The 24293-nt window shown below is 37.2% G+C and overlaps 1 protein-coding gene and 1 long non-coding RNA gene across 3 annotated transcripts in view; one reads left to right on the forward strand and one right to left on the reverse strand.

Annotated features, from left to right (window-relative positions):
• The window catches only part of LOC311302109 (alpha-1,3-mannosyl-glycoprotein 4-beta-N-acetylglucosaminyltransferase C), a 33815-nt gene extending 21212 nt beyond the window's left edge, over positions 1 to 12603 (forward strand). Inside the window, exons 3-4 of the mRNA XM_084427728.1 lie at positions 8875 to 8989; positions 11176 to 12603. Coding sequence (XP_084283854.1) covers positions 8875 to 8989; positions 11176 to 12323 — 1263 coding nt within the window. The 3' untranslated portion in view covers positions 12324 to 12603. The remainder of the gene's footprint in view (positions 1 to 8874; positions 8990 to 11175) is intronic.
• Positions 476 to 4376, reverse strand: LOC311302885. Of its 2 annotated transcripts, XR_014629680.1 has the most exons (5): positions 3821 to 4376; positions 3568 to 3595; positions 3168 to 3413; positions 2614 to 2775; positions 476 to 679 (listed from the first exon to the last, which is right to left on the reverse strand). It is a non-coding gene; the product is annotated as an uncharacterized lncRNA (long non-coding RNA). The 2 variants fall into 2 exon arrangements; XR_014629679.1 differs by lacking the exon at positions 3568 to 3595.
• Positions 12604 to 24293: the final 11690 nt, after the last annotated feature.

A 24293-nucleotide genomic window follows, 5' to 3' on the forward strand; every position in this document is an offset into this window, starting at 1 on the left:
ATTTTTACAACACTACTACAGTAAACAGCATTTACAGTACTCCACTGTAATTACAAAATACAGTATACCACATTTTACATTATTAAACTTGTCGACAGCAATAAATTGTATTTTTACAGGGAATACTGCTTTTATTATTACATAATTAAAATATTATACTTTAAGGTTTCATAAGAGTAGTCACACTAGGAAAAAGAAAACAACATTTTCTGGGTTTTAAAACATTTATTTAGTTAAATTACCTTCTGTGAACATGTTGGCTGAATTACTTTTTAAACATAAAATGCAATTTTAACACTTAACAACAAACAGGTAACAGTTAGCACTTAATTAAAAGAATAGTTCACCCAAAAATTTAAATTAGCACATGATTTACTCACCCTCAAGTCATCCTAGGTGTATCTGACATTCTTCTTTCAGACGAATACAATCAGAGTTCTATTAAAAAATGTCCTGGCTCTTCCAAGCTTTATAACGACAGTGAAATGCTGTTTCTTTTTTGAAGTCCATAAAAGTGCAAACGAAATCCCATTCAAAGTCTGCAAGGTTTCGCAGAAGTGAGGACACCTGTAGGCTTACAGTGGTGTTCTTGTTTTGCACAACTTGGCCAGTTTTCTTTGAAGTTACTTGTCCTTTCTTTGTTTTTGATCCACGTTCAGGATTGATGTCAAGAAAGCGTCTAAAAGGCAGAAAAAAACAACAATTAAATATTATTAACTGAGTGTATATATTTTGACAAAGAGAGACAGCACAAAAGCTGTCTAAAACTGAACATAAAAAAAAAAAAAATGCAATGTAGGATGTTGTGAAAAAAAAAATGCAATGTAGGATGTTGTGAAAAAAAAAATGCAATGTTGGATGTTGTGAAAAAAAAAAATGCAATGTTGGATGTTGTGATCAATAACTGATATTTTTTCTGCCCTGGTAAAATACATCAACTCAATGTGTCTGTTTACATGCGCACTGTCAACTAACTAAATTTTTGGAAGTGGGGTTGCCAGATTTAAAGTTTTATTCTACAACTTTTGTCTACTCATCACCCAGCTCATTAACAATATCATCCCCTCATCCGGTGCCATCAGAGTATCAGTGGAAAGGCAGTCTTTAGACTTTCCGTTTATATAGAGCACACACTGCCAGAATCCAGCCCAAACCTTTGTGACAGAAATAATTTAACTTAATTGCAAGCCTTGCAATGTTTATTGCATATATGACAACATGATTTACCAGACTAAAATGCATGTTTGCACCCAAAAATTTAAATTCTGTCATTATTACTCACCCTCAAGACTTTTGTTCATCTTCGGGACACAAATGAAGATATTTTTGATGAAATCTGATAGTTTTGTCCTTCCATTGATATCAATATCATTGCAACTGTCAAAGCCCAGAAAAGTGGTAAAAACATTGGTAAATATATAGCTACAGTGGTTCAACCTAAATATTATGATGCAGGGTTTCTGCACATTTTTTAAAGTCAAATTTAAGGCTTTTTAAGACCCGAAGAAATCAAAATTAATACCATGCATTAGGGGTGTGCAATATTGACAAAATGTCTCGATCGATATTTTCAAAGTTTTCTTGATAATAATTAGATAACATTTTACTGATTGTGTTTCTGTGCTTGGTGCCATGGCTTGTTTAAGCCTGTTGACAGCTGACTGACAAAGATATTCATATTTTTCATATTCTATGCAGTGGTCAGTTTACAGCAGTGACAGAAATTAAATTTTTTTATTAAGGGGTAATATTTGCCACCTTAAATTGATTTCAAGGGGCATTTTCACCTATATACGGACATTTGTAGATGTTTCAACAAGATCTTTTACATCTACTGCAGTCAGATTCACCCGTGTTCACTCTGAAGGAATCACTCACATGGCTGGGCACTTGTATGACACATCAAGGATGTTAAGAGGCTAAAAGCAGGTTTAAAACTTGAAGTCAACAGGGTGCAAATTTTAAAAAGAGGATAACACGGTGTAGGCAACACCGATTTTTGTCGTTGTTCTCTGTATTGACAGCACTCCAAATTTACAAAAAAAATGAGCTCAATGTTAAAATTGACCGGAGTTCTCCTTTAAGGTTGCACTAGTTACATGGATTATTTAAACAATGTTTTTACTAGCTTTCTGGGCCTTAAAAGTTGCAAAGACGTTGCTGTCTATGGGTGGTTCAGAAACCTCTCAGATTTCATCAAAAATATCTTAATTTGTGTTCTGAAGATGAACGAAGGTCTTACAGGTTTGGAACGACATGAGGGTGAGTAATTAATGACAGAATTTTCACTAATCCTTCAACTGAAAACAACTTGCACTGACATATCTTAAAATATATGACTGCCACTGTTTTATCTCAAGATGCACACCAGTAATGTTTTTTTTTTTTTTTATGATACATTATTATAAAATCTGCTTAAATACCCTAATTTTATTAAGGCCTAGACCTGGCTTAAGCTAAGCCCTGTATGGAAACCAGGGCCATATTGTTCATACCAGTAGTCAACATAATAAATACTGTCAAGTCAAGGTTAGTGACACAATTCAGTCTAATATATGTATATGTATATATATATATATATATATATGAATGGCAAATATGCCAATGACTAACCTCTGAACAAACTCAAGGTGCTGCCTCTTCCTGGTACTGCAAGCTGAAGTTATAGGAGGAGGCAAACAGCGCTGCCAGGCCAGTGATGAAGAGGCTGTGATCCTTCACACACACCTTGACCTTCCAAACTTAATATCCAGCACTGGTTGCTTAGAGATTGACCTGTAATGGAATAAAAATAAATAAAGAATAAATAAATAATATTAATAATTAAAATAACTACTGTGGGTTCCACTGTGGTTCGATGTAGTTGTCTATTCATAGTTCTATGAATTACATTTTTCAACTAAAAATTAAAATTGGTTAGAATGCTAAAATGCACTGGCATATAATTTTGTTTGTTTTAAGCATAAACTCACTTAATTTTGACTTATTCTTTAAGAAAACAAGACAATTTTTACGTGTCTATTAAATGCTTCTTCATGTAAGAATTGTAGATATCTGGACTGGAAACAAAATAAAAACACTAATTAAGAAAAACATATTTTGCAGTGGGGTGAGTAAATGATGGCTTTTCATTTTAGGTTTCATCTACCCCTTTAATGTTTACATACCAGGAAATAAGTCGTGGACTTTCTGGCAAATGTAGATTGCTGGACATCAGCGATGCAAATTCCTAAAACAATTTTTAAAAAGGACAGCACAACCTTGATCAACAGAACCAAAACATAAAACATATTACAAATTAATGAGATTTGCTGAATAATCTCTACTTATCTGCTTGAAGGATAACACCGTCTAACTTCTTTGAATTAGGGAGTAGTTGTAGGACCATGGGATGGCAATCAGGAATAGGCCTACTACATTTGAAAACAGCATTAGGAACATGGATTTTCATGTGCTAGCGAAATTCTGACAACGATTCAAAAGCACGATCACAGAACTGACAGAATTTGACAGCATTTTTTTTTTACCACATAGACTATAACTGTAACACTACTTAAAAGCACTTACATTAACAATGGCCATCAGATTACAAAGCCTAAACCGAAAAAAATATATATCAAATGCACGTCATGCAAATAGCATGGTAAAGGTTGCCTATTAGGCCTATTTGAAATGTCGAAGTTAACGTTACTTGGTAAACAGGTGGAACAGAGTCAGTGAATTGCTTGCGCGGCCACGTTAAACCGCGTTCGCAAAATCAAACCAAATACGTGAAAATGTAGAAACGCAAAAAAAAAAAAAAAATTATATATTGGCTTACCGTATCACTCAGTTGAACAATTCTCCATCTTCTCAAACTCTAAATCCCATCGTCACGCGCAGGTTAGATTATTCAATGACAAATTCTTCCATCCGTCTTCAGGTAGCTGCTACCGTTAACGTCGTCCTTTTTCTGCTGCGTCACAGGCAACTAATGTTTGAAACACGAACCGAACCGAACCTCAAAAAAGCATTAAAATTGCTCACAGATTCGCAGACATTGTTTATCTTGATAACAGGAATGATTATTTGTTCAGTTGAATCCCGCTGACAAAACGAGTTTGCCTGTTGTAGCTGCCTAACGTTACTGTCTGCTGCTGCTCGCATGACGCGTCACATTTGAACTGAATTGAGCGCGAAAGAAATCAATCCCACAATGCAATGACTTTTCAGTCAGTATGATGGTAACGAATTTATCAGGACGAAAACAGAAATGTGCTGTATATTTACAGCTGTTCTGTAAAAGATACATCTTAATACTGTATTATGGAAATACAGTACAATTCTGTAAGAAATTCGTTGTAAATTTACAGTAAAGGGTTACAGTGTATGTTTACATACATTTATTAAATATGTTGAAAACAAATATGTATGTCACATATTTATAATTAATGTTGTCCATATGCGAGAAACCAATACTATACTGTAATATATGCAGATATATGGTATCATATATGGATGAACTCAAATATTTTCTTCACATGTTTGGACACATAAATGTTCATATATGTTGCAGGCATATATTGTGTTCTCAGATAAGTCAAATATATGTATAGATATATGTTGCAGTCATATATTGTGTTCTCAGATAAGTCAAATATATGTATAGATATATGTTGCAGGCATATATTGTGTTCTCAGATAAGTCAAATATATGTATAGATATATGTTGCAGGCATATATTGTGTTCTCAGATAAGTCAAATATATGTATAGATATATGTTGCAGGCATATATTGTGTTCTCAGATAAGTCAAATATATAGATATTTGTTGCAGGCATATATTGTGTTCTCAGATAAGTCAAATATATGTATAGATATATGTTGCAGGCATATATTGTGTTCTCAGATAAGTCAAATATATGTAGATATATGTTGCAGTCATATATTGTGTTCTCAGATAAGTCAAATATATGTATAGATATATGTTGCAGGCATATATTGTGTTCTCAGATAAGTCAAATATATGTATAGATATATGTTGCAGGCATATATTGTGTTCTCAGATAAGTCAAATATATGTAGAGATATATGTTGCAGGCATATATTGTGTTCTCAGATAAGTCAAATATATGTATAGATATATGTTGCAGTCATATATTGTGTTCTCAGATAAGTCAAATATATGTAGATATATGTTGCAGTCATATATTGTGTTCTCAGATAAGTCAAATATATGTAGAGATATATGTTGCAGTCATATATTGTGTTCTCAGATAAGTCAAATATATGTATAGATATATGTTGCAGGCATATATTGTGTTCTCATATAAGTCAAATATATGTATAGATATATGTCATGCTATTTAAAATATAAGTACATATATGGCCATATATTACATTTTTGTATGGGATGCAACGCGTGTAATTGAGACAGTGGTATTAAAAGACCAAACTCAGGAAACACCATACAAACAAAGCACACAGAAAAGCAATTGAGCACAGAATATGATCGCAACGCGTTTAATTGTACGTTTTCCTCCCATAGAAAACCAAGAAAACGCTTAATGAGGCTTAATGGACCAACAGTTATAAAATAAAAAAAACAATAACAAAAAACACATAATTCGTTACATTATTAATAAAACACAGGCAGCAAGTTTATTTGCACTGAACACACATTTGCTTTCTTTCGTCATATTCTGTGCTCATCTGCTATTCTGTAGTATGCATTATTAGCATTGTGTTTACTGAGTTTGATAATATCGTTTATTTCTTTTAATATCAGTCTAATGCATTGCATTAAGCCATAGCGTTTCAGTGCACGTGGGTTTCGTGACATCATCGAAGTCCCATTTCATTGGCTAGGTGCCAACCAATAAAACGGCTCCTTTGACCCCCCCTCCTCCCGCCCCCCTTTCTCTCTCACCGCCTCTGAGTTTCAAGTGCACGAGTTAGTTTTGCACCTGATATATCGCGAAAAGAGTAGCAAAAGTCAAGGCGCGAAATTTGAAATTGCAGTGACAGATTTGAGAAGTTGCAAGTGCCTAATTGAGGAAGTACCGTGAATGTGAATGTAAGATTAAACGCAAAATATATATTACAAGTTTGTGTCTGTCGTTGTATTTCTGTGAATGGCATTTTACACATTTGTGTCTACTTGTCTGCAGCTTCAGATTCAGAATACAGGTTTGTGACTATTGTATGCGAGTGCAAATTTCAACATTCAACTTCAGATTTTTATTTTACAGGTTTTCACATTGGAGCTGTGAGTGTAAATGTTCATGTACAAGTACCAATATTTATTGTACAAGTTCTCAAATTCACATCTACGTGCTCTCGAGTTTTGCTACTGATTTACCTTCATACGACATCATTCATAGACATAATCTTTTTACTTTCGAAAACTTTATACATTTTAGTACTCTGAAATTGGTTTTTAAATGTTTGAACAGTCATGTGTCGCCGCTGTTTTCTGCTCTCATTATTAGGCGTCAGGGCTCACTCACTTAGACCCTCCACCAGAGCCTCAGTCAGTGGGGACTGTGTTCTTCCAAGATTTACAAAATCTTTTGGTCAGTCCAGTTTCTCTTTTAATGGGTTGAGACTATGGAACTCTATGCCCACTGACTTAAAACTGCAGACAGACATGATCAGCTTTAACAGAGGTCTGAAACAATGGCTGAAGTCAAGTCAAAGCTGCACACATGGTAATGCTGTATGAAATGTATATTGGTGATGTGTATTGTTTACCTTCTTAAATATTGTACTGTGTACTGTTTTGCATTGTGTTTTGTATACTGTATTGTGTTGTGTTTTGTGAAATGTGTAGCCTCCTATGGACAAGTGTTGTAAATTAGCAGTTTTGTTATGTCCATATCAAATAAATAAATAAATAAATATGTCAAATTTCTGTTGTTGCCAAGCACACGTTATTTGTTAACGCAGATAGCGGTAAGTTTTCACAGAAAACAACATAACATGGATAAGGAAATCAAAAAAGAAAACTAAATATAAAAGAGAAGGACCAGATGAGATGGATACTCAAAGAATGACAGTTAAGGGGCTTTATGCAACACATTGTTTTTTAGGAGATTACTTAAGTGAAAAAAATAGATACTTAAAGGAGAACTCCGGTCAATTTGGAAGGCCATAGTAATCGATTGTCGAGTTCACGCGCGTGATCATAGGTACTAAACCTATGCGCGTGAACTCGACAATCGATTACTATGGCCTTCCACCGAAAACAGGATGTAAACAAAGGTATGAGCGCTGGCTGAATTAACTTCATTTTTATTAATATCTCTAACATCTACTGCAGTCAGATCCACTCGTGTTCACTCGGAAGGAATCACTCACATTTTCTGTGCACTTGTAATGACACTTAAAGGATGTTAAGAGGCTAAAAAGCAGGCTTACTACTTGCCCCATTGAAGTCAATAGGGTGCAAATTTTAAAAATAGAATAACTCGGTGTAGGCAACACCGATTTTTGTCGTTGTTCTCTGTATTGACAGCACTCCAAATGTACAAAAAAATGAGCTCAATGTTAAAATTGACCGGAGTTCTCCTTTAAGGGACATTCTAAGGATTTATGATGTTTCACTTATAAAAACCCTTAAGTAACACAAGGGTTATTTTCTGCGACACCCTAAAGTTTAAGGGAAACCTACTGTAAAAGATACACTGGAAAATATCCAGTATATCTTGGAAAACATACTGGAAAATTACACTTAAGGTGCTTTATGCAACCGGGCACTGGACCTGGGTCTGTTTACACGAGACGTGGAAATGGAAAACTTTAATGTGTTTTAGCCGTTCATTTACACGACAACTGTGTTTTGGGAGATTGAAAACAAACTTTTGAAAACTGGTTTCAAAGTGCAAGTTTGTTAAAACAATACCGTTATCGTCTCTGTGTAAACTACAAAAACTTGAATTTGTGAAAACGGGGATGTCATGCGCATGAGTACTACGTGTTCAGTCTATAGGAGCGTAGTGTTTCTTTACAAATTGACATCGCCATCTACTGGCCTGGCATGAATAATACAGCGATTTTAGTCGTTTTCACGGATCCGTGTGAACGGGAATCATTTTGACAATTTTGTCGTCTGTACGCGAAAAAGCGCAATGGAAAAACGTTTCTGTTTATAGTACATCGTTGTCGTGTAAACATGCCCTTAAACCGCCTTTCCACTGCACACGACAGATAACAGCCAATGGATTCTTCCTATTGAAGTGTTGTATAATGTGTGTGGTATCCTTACTACAATACTTTATATTGGATTGCAATTAAAATTAAAAGTTCAGTTTTCGTGGATACACATCTTTTGTGTTCAATCGGCACGACACCACAATGTGTGACCCCCTGTTGCCGATCTGTTGTGTAGTGTGAGAAGAACAGCAATCCGACAACTTTGATAATCATGCAGTGTGTACCCACCTAAAGCTGTGTTCACACTGCCAGTGACTGTCGCTGCATGTCGCCAGTAGCTGGCGGTGAGGTCGCTGGTGGGCGTTCCCACTACTGTTGTCTAGGAAAGTTTATGAATGACTTTCACGGATTCCATGTTGTAGACACCGAATCAGTTTTCTTGCAGCTAAAAACAAACATTATGGAGGGAAAAGACTAAGAATGGAATCAGTGCATAAAATGCTTAATATTAGAGATGAACGAGAAACGGCAAGTGCCATCGCGGCTGGAAATCGTGTCGTTGGAAATCTCTAGCCTTCAATTTAAATGAATGGGATCTGCGTGTCGCTGGCAGTGTGAACGGGGCTTAACACTAAACTTCCTAGGATCAAGTTTGTAGTTGATGTTGATGTAATATGATGAACTAGACCTGTAAATTTGATGATTTATGAATTTTTTGTTGTTGTTGTTTTTTTGCTACAGGGTCCAGTGGACTGGATTTGGGATAGAGAGACTTGGGTTGAAGATCTCCAGAGCCATTACCTGCATTTCAATGTTTCCATTAAAGTTCTGGCAGGAGACCTCCAGCAGTCCAAGAGTGAGTTTATCTATCTATAACTAGCAGAGAATTTACCGGAAGAATTTTTGTTTAGATACAACAGATTTCGAAGATAATGCTTGAAAATCACTAAAGGAAGTGCAATTGAAATTTATGTCCATAATTTTATTCGATGTAGTTACCTAAATTACTCTTAAAATAATCAACATATTTATGAATAAGTGCATAAGTGCAGCTTGTGCGGACCATTCACACGAAACATCTGCAATACTTTTAAACCGATGATTAATGTACATGTGCGCCAGGCGGATGTCCTCGTTTGTTTCACCAGTTCTTAAAATAACTTTTCAAGCTCCATCCCGGACACTGATTGCCTGAGTGTCTCTGAAAGACCGCATCCTGTGTTAGCTCTGCTTGACATGAAAGTTTTGTTTTTCAGTAAAAGGGCGTGCTGTATTGAAAACTAGCTATTTCCTTGAGAATACATCTTGAAAGTAAGATTATTAAACTGCCGTTCAAACTAACTTATAACTTCTTTTTAAGTTGGCAGCCAGCATTTTTGATCATTTTCACAAAACTTTCATGGCCCCCAAAATCTTCTATTGAATGAACAGTCAATATATAAAAAGAAAGAACAGAGCATCTGCTTTAAAAAATGTTTTAATGAACTCTTGAATGTGGGTAAGTTTCATTAAAAGAAGCAACATTTTTAACAAAAAGCTGAGAAAATCACATTGTCCGGATCGGATTGAGAACGATGATCAAAACATAGATGGAGTAGATCGAGTCCATCAACACCCCCAAAGCTTCACAGTCCTTTAGCTCGTCCTGGGTCGACATTTCATTCAGTAACATTAGGCAGTTTTGATTTATATGCTGTTGAATGTTTGGCCCTGTTCACACCTGGTATTAAGATGCGTTTCGGTCGATCGGATCACAAGTGGACGACTCTAAATACAGGAGTAAACGGGTCTAAAACGACCACTTTCGATCACTTCCAGATGTAGTTGAAAACACATTCGACCGGATTGCTTTCGTAGTGTAAACGCTCATGTGGACGAATACGTTTGAACAGCCACAAATACTGACCTGATGAGTAAACATTATGGGTAGCGCTCTAGCCAGACGAGATTCAACCTTTGTTGGCTAAAAACCCAAGGTTTAAAGATGAAAAATGTACCAACCACAATGCTCTCTCACCATTCCTGATTTCTAACACACACTCAGTGTTGTTCAGCTGGTCTCGAGTCTGTCAGAGCAAAAACTGAAGCTGCTGTTCTCCGTGTGTTTTTCCGTCGTCTCTGGTCGTGTTCATATGTAAACTGCACGAGCTTATTTCAACCATTAGATTGAAAGTTTTGAAAAAGCCCATACATTTCCTCGCCCATAGACCCTCCTCTCGAAGAAATCAGGACAGAAGTGGCTGAAAGTGGACAAAAGAGACGGATTAAAACACCAGGTGTAAACGGGAATGTGTCGCCCTCGTCTACTTGTGATCCGATCGACCGAAACGCATCTTAACACCAGGTGTAAACAGGACCTTTGATGATCGTGTTAGTTTACATGTGTATGAGCAATGCTTCTATGGCTTGTTTCTTCTTCACCTGTTTTGATCCGGAGATTCTGTACTCTTTCAAAAGATGCGTAATAGCGCCCTCTACCGTATAACCATGAAAACATGGATTGCTGGAAAATTCCATCAATGCTGGGGAAAGATTTAAGACTTTGTGAACTTACTGTGTAGGATTTTCTCCCATCTAGCTGTGAAATTGTTTATGACTACCAACTGAATATTACTTTCTAGCCCCTCCCATTCCGAGGGCGTTTTAACTCCTACGGTGGTCGTATTATTTCAAATCTGCCGGCAGTCGCGAGTAATCTCCCCCTCGCATTCGTCACGGCGCCACTGAGTGTTAAAACGCGAAAGGCGAAGCTTGAATTTCCAGGTATGTCCCTCTTTGGCGAATGTATTTTCAAGATGTAGGCGCAACATGGCTGCCGCCATTCGAACGACTCGCTCGTATGTATTCTAAATGGCAGATTCTACGCTTACGAGAATACTTGATTAGTTGGTAGAAGTAATTACACATTAATGAGCACATATCATTTTGAAAGAACAAAGTGTTTTTTGCAAAGAATCAACTTAAAAAATTACACAGTGTAGCTTTAATGAATCCCAGTAAACAACTTTGTAGTCACATCCCTGTGGTTTCATCCTTTTTCAGAGTACCTAACGGTGGGCCTCTCGTCTGTGAAGAGGAAAAAGGGCAGTTATCTTCAGGACACTCTTCAGTCAATCTTCACCGAGTCCTCAGAGGAAGAGCTGGATCAAATGGTGGTGGTCGTCCTTCTCGCTGACTTTGATGTGAGCTGGATCCGGGAGACCTTACAGAAAATCACAGATGAATTCCACCTGCATCTGTCGAAGGGTCGACTGCTTGTTATCCACGTCAACGAAGACAACTATCCTCCCCTTACAGGACTGAAGAGGAACTTCAACGACGCTCCCGACCGCGTGTCCTTCCGTTCGAAGCAAAACGTGGACTACTCCTATTTGCTCCATTTTAGCAGTAACCTCTCCCAATACTATATCATGCTGGAGGATGACGTGAGCTGTTCGAAGAACTTTCTCTCCGGTATGCGTGAGCACATCGGTTCGATGGACAACTCGAAGTGGGTCACGCTGGAATTCTCCAAGTTGGGCTACATCGGAAAACTCTACCAATCCAAAGATCTGCCCATCCTGGCCCGTTTCCTTTATAATTTCTACCAAGAGATGCCCTGCGACTTCCTGCTGTCGCATTTTCACAAATTGTTGATGCAGGATAAAGTCATTCGTTTCCGCCCATCTCTGTTTCAGCACATGGGCACTTACTCGTCATTTAGGGGGATACACAATCACCTGAAGGATGAGGACTTCGTCGAAGAAGTTGCTGATAACCCTCCAGCGGACATTCGCACGAACATTGAGACTTTTGAGACCAATACAGCCGAAAAGGCTTACAGTCAAGATTTAGGGTATTTCTGGGGCATTTCCCCTATTGGCTCAGAAAACTACTTTTTAGTGGCCTTTCATGAACCGGTTCTTATCTCCCGTGTCCAAATACGAACAGGATCGGATGGAAAAGATCAGCTGGTTTCTGCTGATGTGGAACTTGGGAAATCTCTGGTGAAAATGGAGTCTGCGTTGGATTGTTCGGAATTTCACGCACTAGGTTCTCTTCAGAACGGACAGTTTAATGAACCCGATGTCCAGAAACTTGTGCCCGCAACCGTGGCATGTTTACGAATTCGAGTCACAGCACCCCAAACGGACTGGGTTATCATAAAGAGGATCCAGGTCTGGACTGTTAAGGCTGAAAAAAAACCATGAGAAAAGCTGTTCTGCGGCAGAAATGAATTCTTTATCAGCGCTGACGTAGATTTGGATCTTTAAAATCTGTGTGTGAGGATCACAGGGTTGATCACTTCAACTAAAACTAAAAACATTTAAAAAAAAAAAAAACTGTTGTTAACTGGAAAAACTTGTCCTGTTGTAACTTGATTTACTAAAAAAAAGTTACATTAAAATTGAAATGAAAACACTTCAAAATTACCAAAACTTTGACTGAAATTAAAATGAAAATGGAAAATATAAACATAAAATACAATTCAAAGTATTAGTAAAAACTATAATAATTCTCTTAATACAGCATAAAATAATTTTATTAATCTGTAATTTGATTGTGTTTTCAAGTAAAAATATTGTAATAAAGCAGAATTGAACAGGATATTCAAACTTTCAGAAAATATATGTTGAATTAAGTTTATTTTTCTAAAATATTTCGTTGTTGTTTTAAATTAATTTGAATATCTTTCATTTATTTTAATGAACTTAGTTTTAAAGTGAAATTAACTTTTCTTAAAACAAATGGAAAAACAAAACAAACAAAAAAAGATTATTTTGATAACTTTTTGCAAGGTTACCCAAGATAATACACATTCATTTTCATGCAAATAATGTTAGTATAACAGGATTTAATTAATTAATGAAGAATTTAGTATTTTGTCTGAAGAATTCAGACAAAAGAAGAATTTAGCCTCTGGTCAATCTGCTGCCTTACATATAAGTTACAAAATGTTAACATTTTAAGAGATAAATGTGCCACAAAAAAATCCCTCAATTAATATAAATAACTATCAAAATATGAACTTCGAAATATGAAGGCCTGGTTATGTGGTTGAGTGGTGAAAGAGGATACCAAGAAGTAAAGAACATTTTACAGTCAAAATATTTACATTTACAAGCCTTTTTTAAAGTGAATGTTTGTTAGGAATATACTGCCCCCTAGGTGTAGTAGCCTTGAAATACATTCTGAAATACTATTTTGTAATTTCATGGCTTTAAGCACCAGTGAGGGGGAAGTGAAAGGACTCGAAGACCTAGATTTAATATATTTGGATATTTTATACCAAAGTGACATGCTGCCTATCATGTGTCTGACAATCATATTAGCATGTGTGATGATCAAACTAAGCCTTAAAAACAGGGTACTGATGCTCACTGACTACTGTATGTTCTCTCCACCTCAGAACTTCTGTATATATATATATATATATATATATGTGTGTGTGTGTGTGTTACAATTCTGAGATAACTGCACAACTCTATTGCATAAAACTGTATGCTTGTTGCACAATTACATAACACCAGAAACCAATCTGTTTCATATGTTTGCTCTATGAATATCGGTGTGTTTTTGTTTGTTTGACTCTTGTCTTTATGACAGCCAATTAAACACCTTTCATGGCTGTGGAGACAGGATAATTTACATTATTTTTGTCATTATAAAAAAAAAAAAAACCTTTAGGATGGTACTCCGCTTTGCATTATGTTGTCTAATTTGAAATAATGAACTGCTTACTGTATGTGTTGTGTTTATGTGTGGGTGGTCTTTAATGAACTGTATATTGCACTATTTTATGGGAGTTATATAGGGAGTCCAAAAATCTGGATCCATAGTGAACATATTGAAAATATTTGATGCTACAGGATATGAAATGGTTTAAAATGTAAAAAATGTATGTGTCTGTCTTTTAATTTTTCCCCCCAAAATCCTAAAACGTTCTGTTTATTTCCGAGGTTAAATGAGGTTTTAATTATTACAGTGTTCTCTGACTTTTGGAGCCCACTGTAGATACAGTGTATATTGTGTTAGATACATCATACACTATAGGTTTTGTTTTATTCGTTACCAAATCATGTAATAATTTTAAAATGATACATAATAATAATGGAAAATATGCTTTGTGTATTCTTCAACACCAGCCTCAATGACTGGTTGAAGACACTCCTGCCCGTGGATGGTGCTGTGGAGTGCTGTATGTGGAGTGGGTGCTGGTGCAGTGTGACCGTTTACCATCTGCCTTGTAAATGAGGACAATGCCAGCCCCGCTCCCCCGCTCCGGACCCAGAGCCCAGTCAGCCTTCAGCCATGCCCTCAGCGGATCACAAGCCAGAGCCCACCGCTGACTTGGAGACCAGCCCGTCTGGCACCAACAACCAGGCCACGTTCAAAGTCACTTAAATCACCTTTATTCCCCATTCTGATGCTCAGTTTGAACTTCAGCAGATCGTCTTGACCATGTCTACATGCCTAAATGAATTGAGTTGCTGACATGTGATTGGCTGATTGTGTGTATATGTATACACCACACACACTATATTGGCAAAAGTATTGGGACACCCCTCCAAATCATTGAATTCAGGTGTTCTAATCACTTCCGTGGCCACAGTTGTATAAAATCAAGCACTAGGCATGCAGACGCTTCTGCAAACATCTGTGGAAGAATGGGTCGCTCTCAGGAGCTCAGTGAACTCAAGCGTGGAACTGTGATAGGTTGCCATCTGTGCAATAAGTCCATTCGTGAAATTTCCTCACTACTAAATATCCCACTGTCAACTGTTAGTGGTATTCTAACAAAGTGGAAGCAATTGGGAACAACAGCATCTCAGCCACGGAGTGGTAGGCCACGTAAAATCACAGAGCGGGGTCAGCGCATGCTGAGGCTCACAGTGTGCAGAAGTCGCCAACTTTCTGCAGAGTCAACGGCTTCAGACCTCCAAACTTCGTGTGGCCTTCAGATTAGCTCAAGAGCAGAGCGTAGAGCTTCATGGAATGTGTTTCCATGTCCGAGCCGCTGCATCCAAGCCTCACATCAACAAATGCAATGCAAAGCATTACAGTGGTGTAAAGCAGCCAACACTGGACTCTAGAGCAGTGGAGACGTGTTCTCTGGAGTGACCAATCACGCTTCTCTGTCTGGCAATCCGATGGACGAATCTGGGTTTGGCGGTTGCCAGGAGAATGGCCCTTACCTGACTGTATTGTGCCAAGTGTAACGTTTGGTGGAGGGGGGGTTATGGTGTGGGGTTGTTTTTCGGGGGTTGGGCTTGGCCTCTTAAGGGGGTCGCACACCGGACGAGAAGCTCAGCGCCGCATCGTGTCTAGGACAACTCGAGGTATCGCACACTGGACGCGCAGTTTCTCAGTTTATGGCCAGCAATATTGTTATGTTTAAGGACATCATGGAATTAAGATCATGTCTGTACTATGTTATGATTGTACTGTACAATTAAATACAATCGTTGCTAAGTCTGCAGTCTGCACACTTTACCTCAGAGCGTCCGTTAACTGAATGAATTGAGAATATCACCTGAAAATCCGATAACATCTGAAATCCGATTTCTGTAAATGAATGTAAAACTAAATGTATATTGCAGCACAGGGTGAAGTCAGTATATACATTAACGACGATTTGAGACAAATAAATGTACATTTAATATAAAACTATGTAAATGGCGCTCTGTGGCGCGGCAGGATTTTGAACAAGGTCCTGAGCCGTTGCTGGGCGCCGCGGACAGACGCCTAATGGCGCCGCCGGTGTGTGTACACTCATAGAGAATAATGTGTTTGAATTTTAATTTCGGTGAATTTTAAAGCCGGTGTGCGACCCCCCTTTAGTTCCAGTTAAAGGAACTCTCAATGCTTCCGCATACCAAGACATTTTGGACAATTTCATGCTCCCAACTTTGTGGGAACAGTTTGGGGATGTTCCTGTTCCAGCATGACTGCGCACCAGTGCTCAAAGCAAGGTCCATAAAGACATGGATGAGCGAGTCCTGACCTCATCTCGTCCAACTCGTGCCTGACCTCACATAAGCACTTCTAGAGGAATGGCAAAAAATTCCCATAAACACACTCATAAACCTTGTGGAAAGCCTTCCCAGAAGAGTTGAAGCTGTTATAGCCGCAAAGGGTGGGCCAACTCCATATTAAACCCTACGGATTAAGAATGGGATGTCATTAAAGTTCATTTGTATAAACTTTTGGCAATATAGTGGCAATATCCCAAAACTTTTGGCAATATAGTGTTCTATATATATAGATGTATATAGGTATTAAATCTGAAACAAAACGGCACATTCACCTTTGACCTCTGACCTTGGCTGAAACAGGCTCCTATCTCAGCTGTCCCTCAGAAGATATGGCTGTGGAGACATCACAGAAAATAGGGATGGGTCATGTATCCCCGTGACCCAGTTTTTCCTGGAGCAACCACCGTGTATCACGTTGCCCTCTAGCGTTAACTTCCATGTCCCATGTTCAACGTGACCAGGTCGACTTGCTGGCGAGACGCTGTGAATGTAACTGATTGCACAACCATATATTGTCCTCCTGGAATCCTCTGTGCGCCCTAGAGAATCTTTCGATTATAAAGGGCTCAAATATCATCCTAATTATATAAACTCCGCTAACCCCGACAGTGTAATTATTGAGGCTGACAGTGCACTAAACATAGACTGATTCAGTTACAGTCACCTGGAGTCAATGCTGTGGTCAAGACCAACACACACATCAGACTGAGGCTTTCTTCTCCTGCGTTCTGTCATGTTTCAGTGCTCGCTTGACCTGAACAAGTGAATTAAAGTGGCTTCCTTTTTTAATATATATATTTGAAGGTTTCTTTGCAGGTAGATCAGCTGATTGATGGAGAGCTGTGTGGATACAAGAGACTGAACTTCATTTGGGATTTGGAACTATAATTTCCAAAACAAAAAAATAAACTATTATGGTTATGATAGTAGTATATGCATTAACCCTCATATTCTAACATATTTTCTTATTCTGATTTTACTGCCTGTTTTTACACAATGTTTAAAGTGCCAGATCAGGTGAAAAACAGTTCCTGGCAAGCACTTTAAATAAATAAATAATAATAATAATGGAAATTTCAAGATCAACCTAATATTTTACCTTGGTTTAATTCTGACCTAATTCAGTCTAGCTGTTATAACCCTTTATTTGTCCATAAAAAGGCATTTTAGCTGTTAAAATGTATGGTATGTAAATTATGGTACTTTTGCTAAGAATCTTTATTGTGTTTTATACCCAAACAGAATATTTTTCAGTGCAGATTTTTGAAATTCTAATAAAATTCATAAATAAGTCACAAAAATATTAAAGTCACAAGATATTAACCTCATACTTTAATATTTAGATTTTTTTTTTCTTAGGCTATTAAAAGATTTTTGAGAATTATATTGCAATGTGTATTTTATACATATTACATGTTTAAATTAGTGTAATAAAAAATAGAACAACGTGAACAAAACATTCAAAAACGCTGAATTCATCATTATTCAGCTGTATCTGACCCATTTATATATATCACAAGTCTGATCGTTCGACCGATTGAGTTTAACATGTTTCCTTTCAGGTGTCACGATGAATTATGTAATGAAAACATGTACAGATCTAATGACAGGAGAACCAGGGTTCAGTAGTTCATTTAAGTGCTAAATGGTTTGTGGGATTATTATCTTTTTTTCTATATATTAAATATACATTTAACCTGGCTGATTCATATATAAATCAACCGGACTGTACACTACACACAAAAATTGGGTCAAACAGGTAGAAATTGCACTTTTTAGCAATTAGTAATAGCAATTTCAAAATCAACACATTATTTTACCACAAGATTTTTTAAATATTGACCTAATTCAAACTAAAAAGGTATTTGTGCAGTTTCAATCATCTTAAATTCACATTTAGGACTTTTAAAGACACATTTAATATAATAAAAACATTATGATAATGTCAATTAACATGATATCATGTTTAATAGTTCTTTAATGTACATCCAGAAATACTGTAAGAATGGATGTCAGGACTTTTTTAGGGTAAGCTAATGTAGTTGTGAGTATTCTATCATATAAATAATTCAATGAGTAATATTGGTTACACTTTATTTTAATGTGTCCTTATTACAGTGTAATTACACATTTAAGTACTGAGTAATATTAAAGGTATAATGGAGGATTTTTTACTTCCGGGTGGATCACCTATACTATTGGTCCTCCTAATTGTCAATCATTCTGGTGAATCAATCAAACTTATTCAAAAAGTGGAGAGGGCGGGTCTTATCTAAAATTCGGAAAGATTCTCCACTATACCTTTAATTAACTAAATGTACTTACTATAGAGTTACGGTTAGGGTTAGGGTTTGGTTTAGGGTTAGTTGCATGTAATTATGTATAATTTATAGTCATTACTACAGTAACTACATGAAAAACATATAACAATGACACTGTAAAATAAAGTGTTACCACAATATTTTTTTTTGTTTGGAATAAACCCAGTATTTATTTATCTGTAAAGCATGCAACATGTTCAATGAGGTAACATATTTAACATTTTGTATTAGCCAACTCTCTATGTTTGACTGTAAAAATATGATGATCCTCGAGTCTTTTTTTCATCTTTGAGACTAAGTTTTGAGACGTGGAGCGGCAGTCGCTGTTGCTATAGCTGCAGTCTGGAAGCATGTTGAAGCCGGCACATGTCCGGAGCTTTAGTGAGGATTAGACATGGAAGACACTGTCCAGGTGAACGACGCAACACGTGAAACTGACACTGTCTCCGTCTCTGCACAGACCCATTTACCCAGCAGAACTGGGACATGGCAGCAAATGCAACACGAAGGCAATTGATCAAAATCAGCATAAAGACGATCAGTTCGATATAGACAGAAAACTGTTCGAACGGGAAGCTCAGCAAACACACAATGTAAAAGGTGTACCTGTGCAGATGTCATCCAAAGAAGCTATTTCCACTTGATTTCACCCTTAAAAACGTTGTTTGTCAGTGTCTAATATCTAGACGACGTACAGTCGCGTTAAATGATATTTTGACTTCGAATAAAATAGTTTTAAACAATAAAATAATTGATTTATACCATGGTCTGTCTAAATGCTCTGATTGGCTGGAAGGTGTGCACTAAAACGGTTGAACACTGTAAGAAAAGTTGCTACCGTAAATTGTTAAATACAACATCTTGGATTTTTGAGTCATTTCAACTTAAAATACATCAAACTGACTTAAGAAAAATAAGTTGAATCTTTAATAACATTAAAAAAAAAGTTGAATCTATATGGGAATCTATATACCACACACACTATATTGGCAAAAGTATTGGGACACCCCTCCAAATCATTGAATTCAGGTGTTCTAATCACTTCCGTGGCCACAGTTGTATAAAATCAAGCACTAGGCATGCAGACGCTTCTGCAAACATCTGTGGAAGAATGGGTCGCTCTCAGGAGCTCAGTGAACTCAAGCGTGGAACTGTGATAGGTTGCCATCTGTGCAATAAGTCCATTCGTGAAATTTCCTCACTACTAAATATCCCACTGTCAACTGTTAGTGGTATTCTAACAAAGTGGAAGCAATTGGGAACAACAGCATCTCAGCCACGGAGTGGTAGGCCACGTAAAATCACAGAGCGGGGTCAGCGCATGCTGAGGCTCACAGTGTGCAGAAGTCGCCAACTTTCTGCAGAGTCAACGGCTTCAGACCTCCAAACTTCGTGTGGCCTTCAGATTAGCTCAAGAGCAGAGCGTAGAGCTTCATGGAATGTGTTTCCATGTCCGAGCCGCTGCATCCAAGCCTCACATCAACAAATGCAATGCAAAGCATTACAGTGGTGTAAAGCAGCCAACACTGGACTCTAGAGCAGTGGAGACGTGTTCTCTGGAGTGACCAATCACGCTTCTCTGTCTGGCAATCCGATGGACGAATCTGGGTTTGGCGGTTGCCAGGAGAATGGCCCTTACCTGACTGTATTGTGCCAAGTGTAACGTTTGGTGGAGGGGGGGTTATGGTGTGGGGTTGTTTTTCGGGGGTTGGGCTTGGCCTCTTAAGGGGGTCGCACACCGGACGAGAAGCTCAGCGCCGCATCGTGTCTAGGACAACTCGAGGTATCGCACACTGGACGCGCAGTTTCTCAGTTTATGGCCAGCAATATTGTTATGTTTAAGGACATCATGGAATTAAGATCATGTCTGTACTATGTTATGATTGTACTGTACAATTAAATACAATCGTTGCTAAGTCTGCAGTCTGCACACTTTACCTCAGAGCGTCCGTTAACTGAATGAATTGAGAATATCACCTGAAAATCCGATAACATCTGAAATCCGATTTCTGTAAATGAATGTAAAACTAAATGTATATTGCAGCACAGGGTGAAGTCAGTATATACATTAACGACGATTTGAGACAAATAAATGTACATTTAATATAAAACTATGTAAATGGCGCTCTGTGGCGCGGCAGGATTTTGAACAAGGTCCTGAGCCGTTGCTGGGCGCCGCGGACAGACGCCTAATGGCGCCGCCGGTGTGTGTACACTCATAGAGAATAATGTGTTTGAATTTTAATTTCGGTGAATTTTAAAGCCGGTGTGCGACCCCCCTTTAGTTCCAGTTAAAGGAACTCTCAATGCTTCCGCATACCAAGACATTTTGGACAATTTCATGCTCCCAACTTTGTGGGAACAGTTTGGGGATGTTCCTGTTCCAGCATGACTGCGCACCAGTGCTCAAAGCAAGGTCCATAAAGACATGGATGAGCGAGTCCTGACCTCATCTCGTCCAACTCGTGCCTGACCTCACATAAGCACTTCTAGAGGAATGGCAAAAAATTCCCATAAACACACTCATAAACCTTGTGGAAAGCCTTCCCAGAAGAGTTGAAGCTGTTATAGCCGCAAAGGGTGGGCCAACTCCATATTAAACCCTACGGATTAAGAATGGGATGTCATTAAAGTTCATTTGTATAAACTTTTGGCAATATAGTGGCAATATCCCAAAACTTTTGGCAATATAGTGTTCTATATATATAGATGTATATAGGTATTAAATCTGAAACAAAACGGCACATTCACCTTTGACCTCTGACCTTGGCTGAAACAGGCTCCTATCTCAGCTGTCCCTCAGAAGATATGGCTGTGGAGACATCACAGAAAATAGGGATGGGTCATGTATCCCCGTGACCCAGTTTTTCCTGGAGCAACCACCGTGTATCACGTTGCCCTCTAGCGTTAACTTCCATGTCCCATGTTCAACGTGACCAGGTCGACTTGCTGGCGAGACGCTGTGAATGTAACTGATTGCACAACCATATATTGTCCTCCTGGAATCCTCTGTGCGCCCTAGAGAATCTTTCGATTATAAAGGGCTCAAATATCATCCTAATTATATAAACTCCGCTAACCCCGACAGTGTAATTATTGAGGCTGACAGTGCACTAAACATAGACTGATTCAGTTACAGTCACCTGGAGTCAATGCTGTGGTCAAGACCAACACACACATCAGACTGAGGCTTTCTTCTCCTGCGTTCTGTCATGTTTCAGTGCTCGCTTGACCTGAACAAGTGAATTAAAGTGGCTTCCTTTTTTAATATATATATTTGAAGGTTTCTTTGCAGGTAGATCAGCTGATTGATGGAGAGCTGTATGGATACAAGAGACTGAACTTCATTTGGGATTTGGAACTATAGTTTCCAAAACAAAAAAATAAACTATTATGGTTATGATAATAGTATATGCATTAACCCTCATATTCTAACATATTTTCTTATTCTGATTTTACTGCCTGTTTTTACACAATATTTAAAGTGCCAGATCAGGTGAAAAACAGTTCCTGGCAAGCACTTTAAATAAATAAATAATAATAATAATGGAAATTTCAAGATCAACCTAATATTTTACCTTGGTTTATTTCTGACCTAATTCAGTCTAGCTGTTATAACCCTTTATTTGTCCATAAAAAGGCATTTTAGCTGTTAAAATGTATGGTATGTAAATTATGGTACTTTTGCTAAGAATCTTTATTGTGTTTTATACCCAAAAAGAATATTTTTCAGTGCAGATTTTTGAAATTCTAATAAAATTCATAAATAAGTCACAAAAATATTAAAGTCACAAGATATTAACCTCATACTTTAATATTTAGATTTTTTTTTTTCTTAGGCTATTAAAAGATTTTTGAGAATTATATTGCAATGTGTATTTTATACATATTTCATGTTTAAATTAGTGTAATAAAAAAAAGAACAACGTGAACAAAACATTCAAAAACGCTGAATTCATCATTATTCAGCTGTATCTGACCCATTTATATATATCACAAGTCTGATCGTTCGACCGATTGAGTTTAACATGTTTCCTTTCAGGTGTCACGATGAATTATGTAATGAAAACATGTACAGATCTAATGACAGGAGAACCAGGGTTCAGTAGTTCATTTAAGTGCTAAATGGTTTGTGGGATTATTATCTTTTTTTCTATATATTAAATATACATTTAACCTGGCTGATTCATATATAAATCAACCGGACTGTACACTACACACAAAAATTGGGTCAAACAGGTAGAAATTGCACTTTTTAGCAATTAGTAATAGCAATTTCAAAATCAACACATTATTTTACCACAAGATTTTTAAAATATTGACCTAATTCAAACTAAAAAGGTATTTGTGCAGTTTCAATCATCTTAAATTCACATTTAGGACTTTTAAAGACACATTTAATATAATAAAAACATTATGATAATGTCAATTAACATGATATCATGTTTAATAGTTCTTTAATGTACATCCAGAAATACTGTAAGAATGGATGTCAGGACTTTTTTAGGGTAAGCTAATGTAGTTGTGAGTATTCTGTCATATAAATAATTCAATGAGTAATATTGGTTACACTTTATTTTAATGTGTCCTTATTACAGTGTAATTACACATTTAAGTACTGAGTAATATTAAAGGTATAATGGAGGATTTTTTACTTCCGGGTGGATCACCTATACTATTGGTCCTCCTAATTGTCAATCATTCTGGTGAATCAATCAAACTTATTCAAAAAGTGGAGAGGGCGGGTCTTATCTAAAATTCGGAAAGATTCTCCACTATACCTTTAATTAACTAAATGTACTTACTATAGAGTTACGGTTAGGGTTAGGGTTTGGTTTAGGGTTAGTTGCATGTAATTATGTATAATTTATAGTCATTACTACAGTAACTACATGAAAAACATATAACAATGACACTGTAAAATAAAGTGTTACCACAATATTTTTTTTGTTTGGAATAAACCCAGTATTTATTTATCTGTAAAGCATGCAACATGTTTAATGAGGTAACATATTTAACATTTTGTATTAGCCAACTCTCTATGTTTGACTGTGAAAATATGATGATCCTCGAGTCTTTTTTTCATCTTTGAGACTAAGTTTTGAGACGTGGAGCGGCAGTCGCTGTTGCTATAGCTGCAGTCTGGAAGCATGTTGAAGCCGGCACATGTCCGGAGCTTTAGTGAGGATTAGACATGGAAGACACTGTCCAGGTGAACGACGCAACACGTGAAACTGACACTGTCTCCGTCTCTGCACAGACCCATTTACCCAGCAGAACTGGGACATGGCAGCAAATGCAACACGAAGGCAATTGATCAAAACCAGCATAAAGACGATCAGTTCGATATAGACAGAAAACTGTTCGAACGGGAAGCTCAGCAAACACACAATGTAAAAGGTGTACCTGTGCAGATGTCATCCAAAGAAGCTATTTCCACTTGATTTCACCCTTAAAAACGTTGTTTGTCAGTGTCTAATATCTAGACGACGTACAGTCGCGTTAAATGATATTTTGACTTCGAATAAAATAGTTTTAAACAATAAAATAATTGATTTATACCATGGTCTGTCTAAATGCTCTGATTGGCTGGAAGGTGTGCACTAAAACGGTTGAACACTGTAAGAAAAGTTGCTACCGTAAATTGTTAAATACAACATCTTGGATTTTTGAGTCATTTCAACTTAAAATACATCAAACTGACTTAAGAAAAATAAGTTGAATCTTTAATAACATTAAAAAAAAAGTTGAATCTATATGGGAACCAATGGGAATATATCGATGCCTGATGTTGATGTGTTTATATACTGTATATGTGGATATT

Source organism: Rutilus rutilus (assembly GCF_951802725.1).
Source record: "Rutilus rutilus genome assembly, chromosome: 13".
NCBI lineage: Eukaryota > Metazoa > Chordata > Actinopteri > Cypriniformes > Leuciscidae > Rutilus > Rutilus rutilus.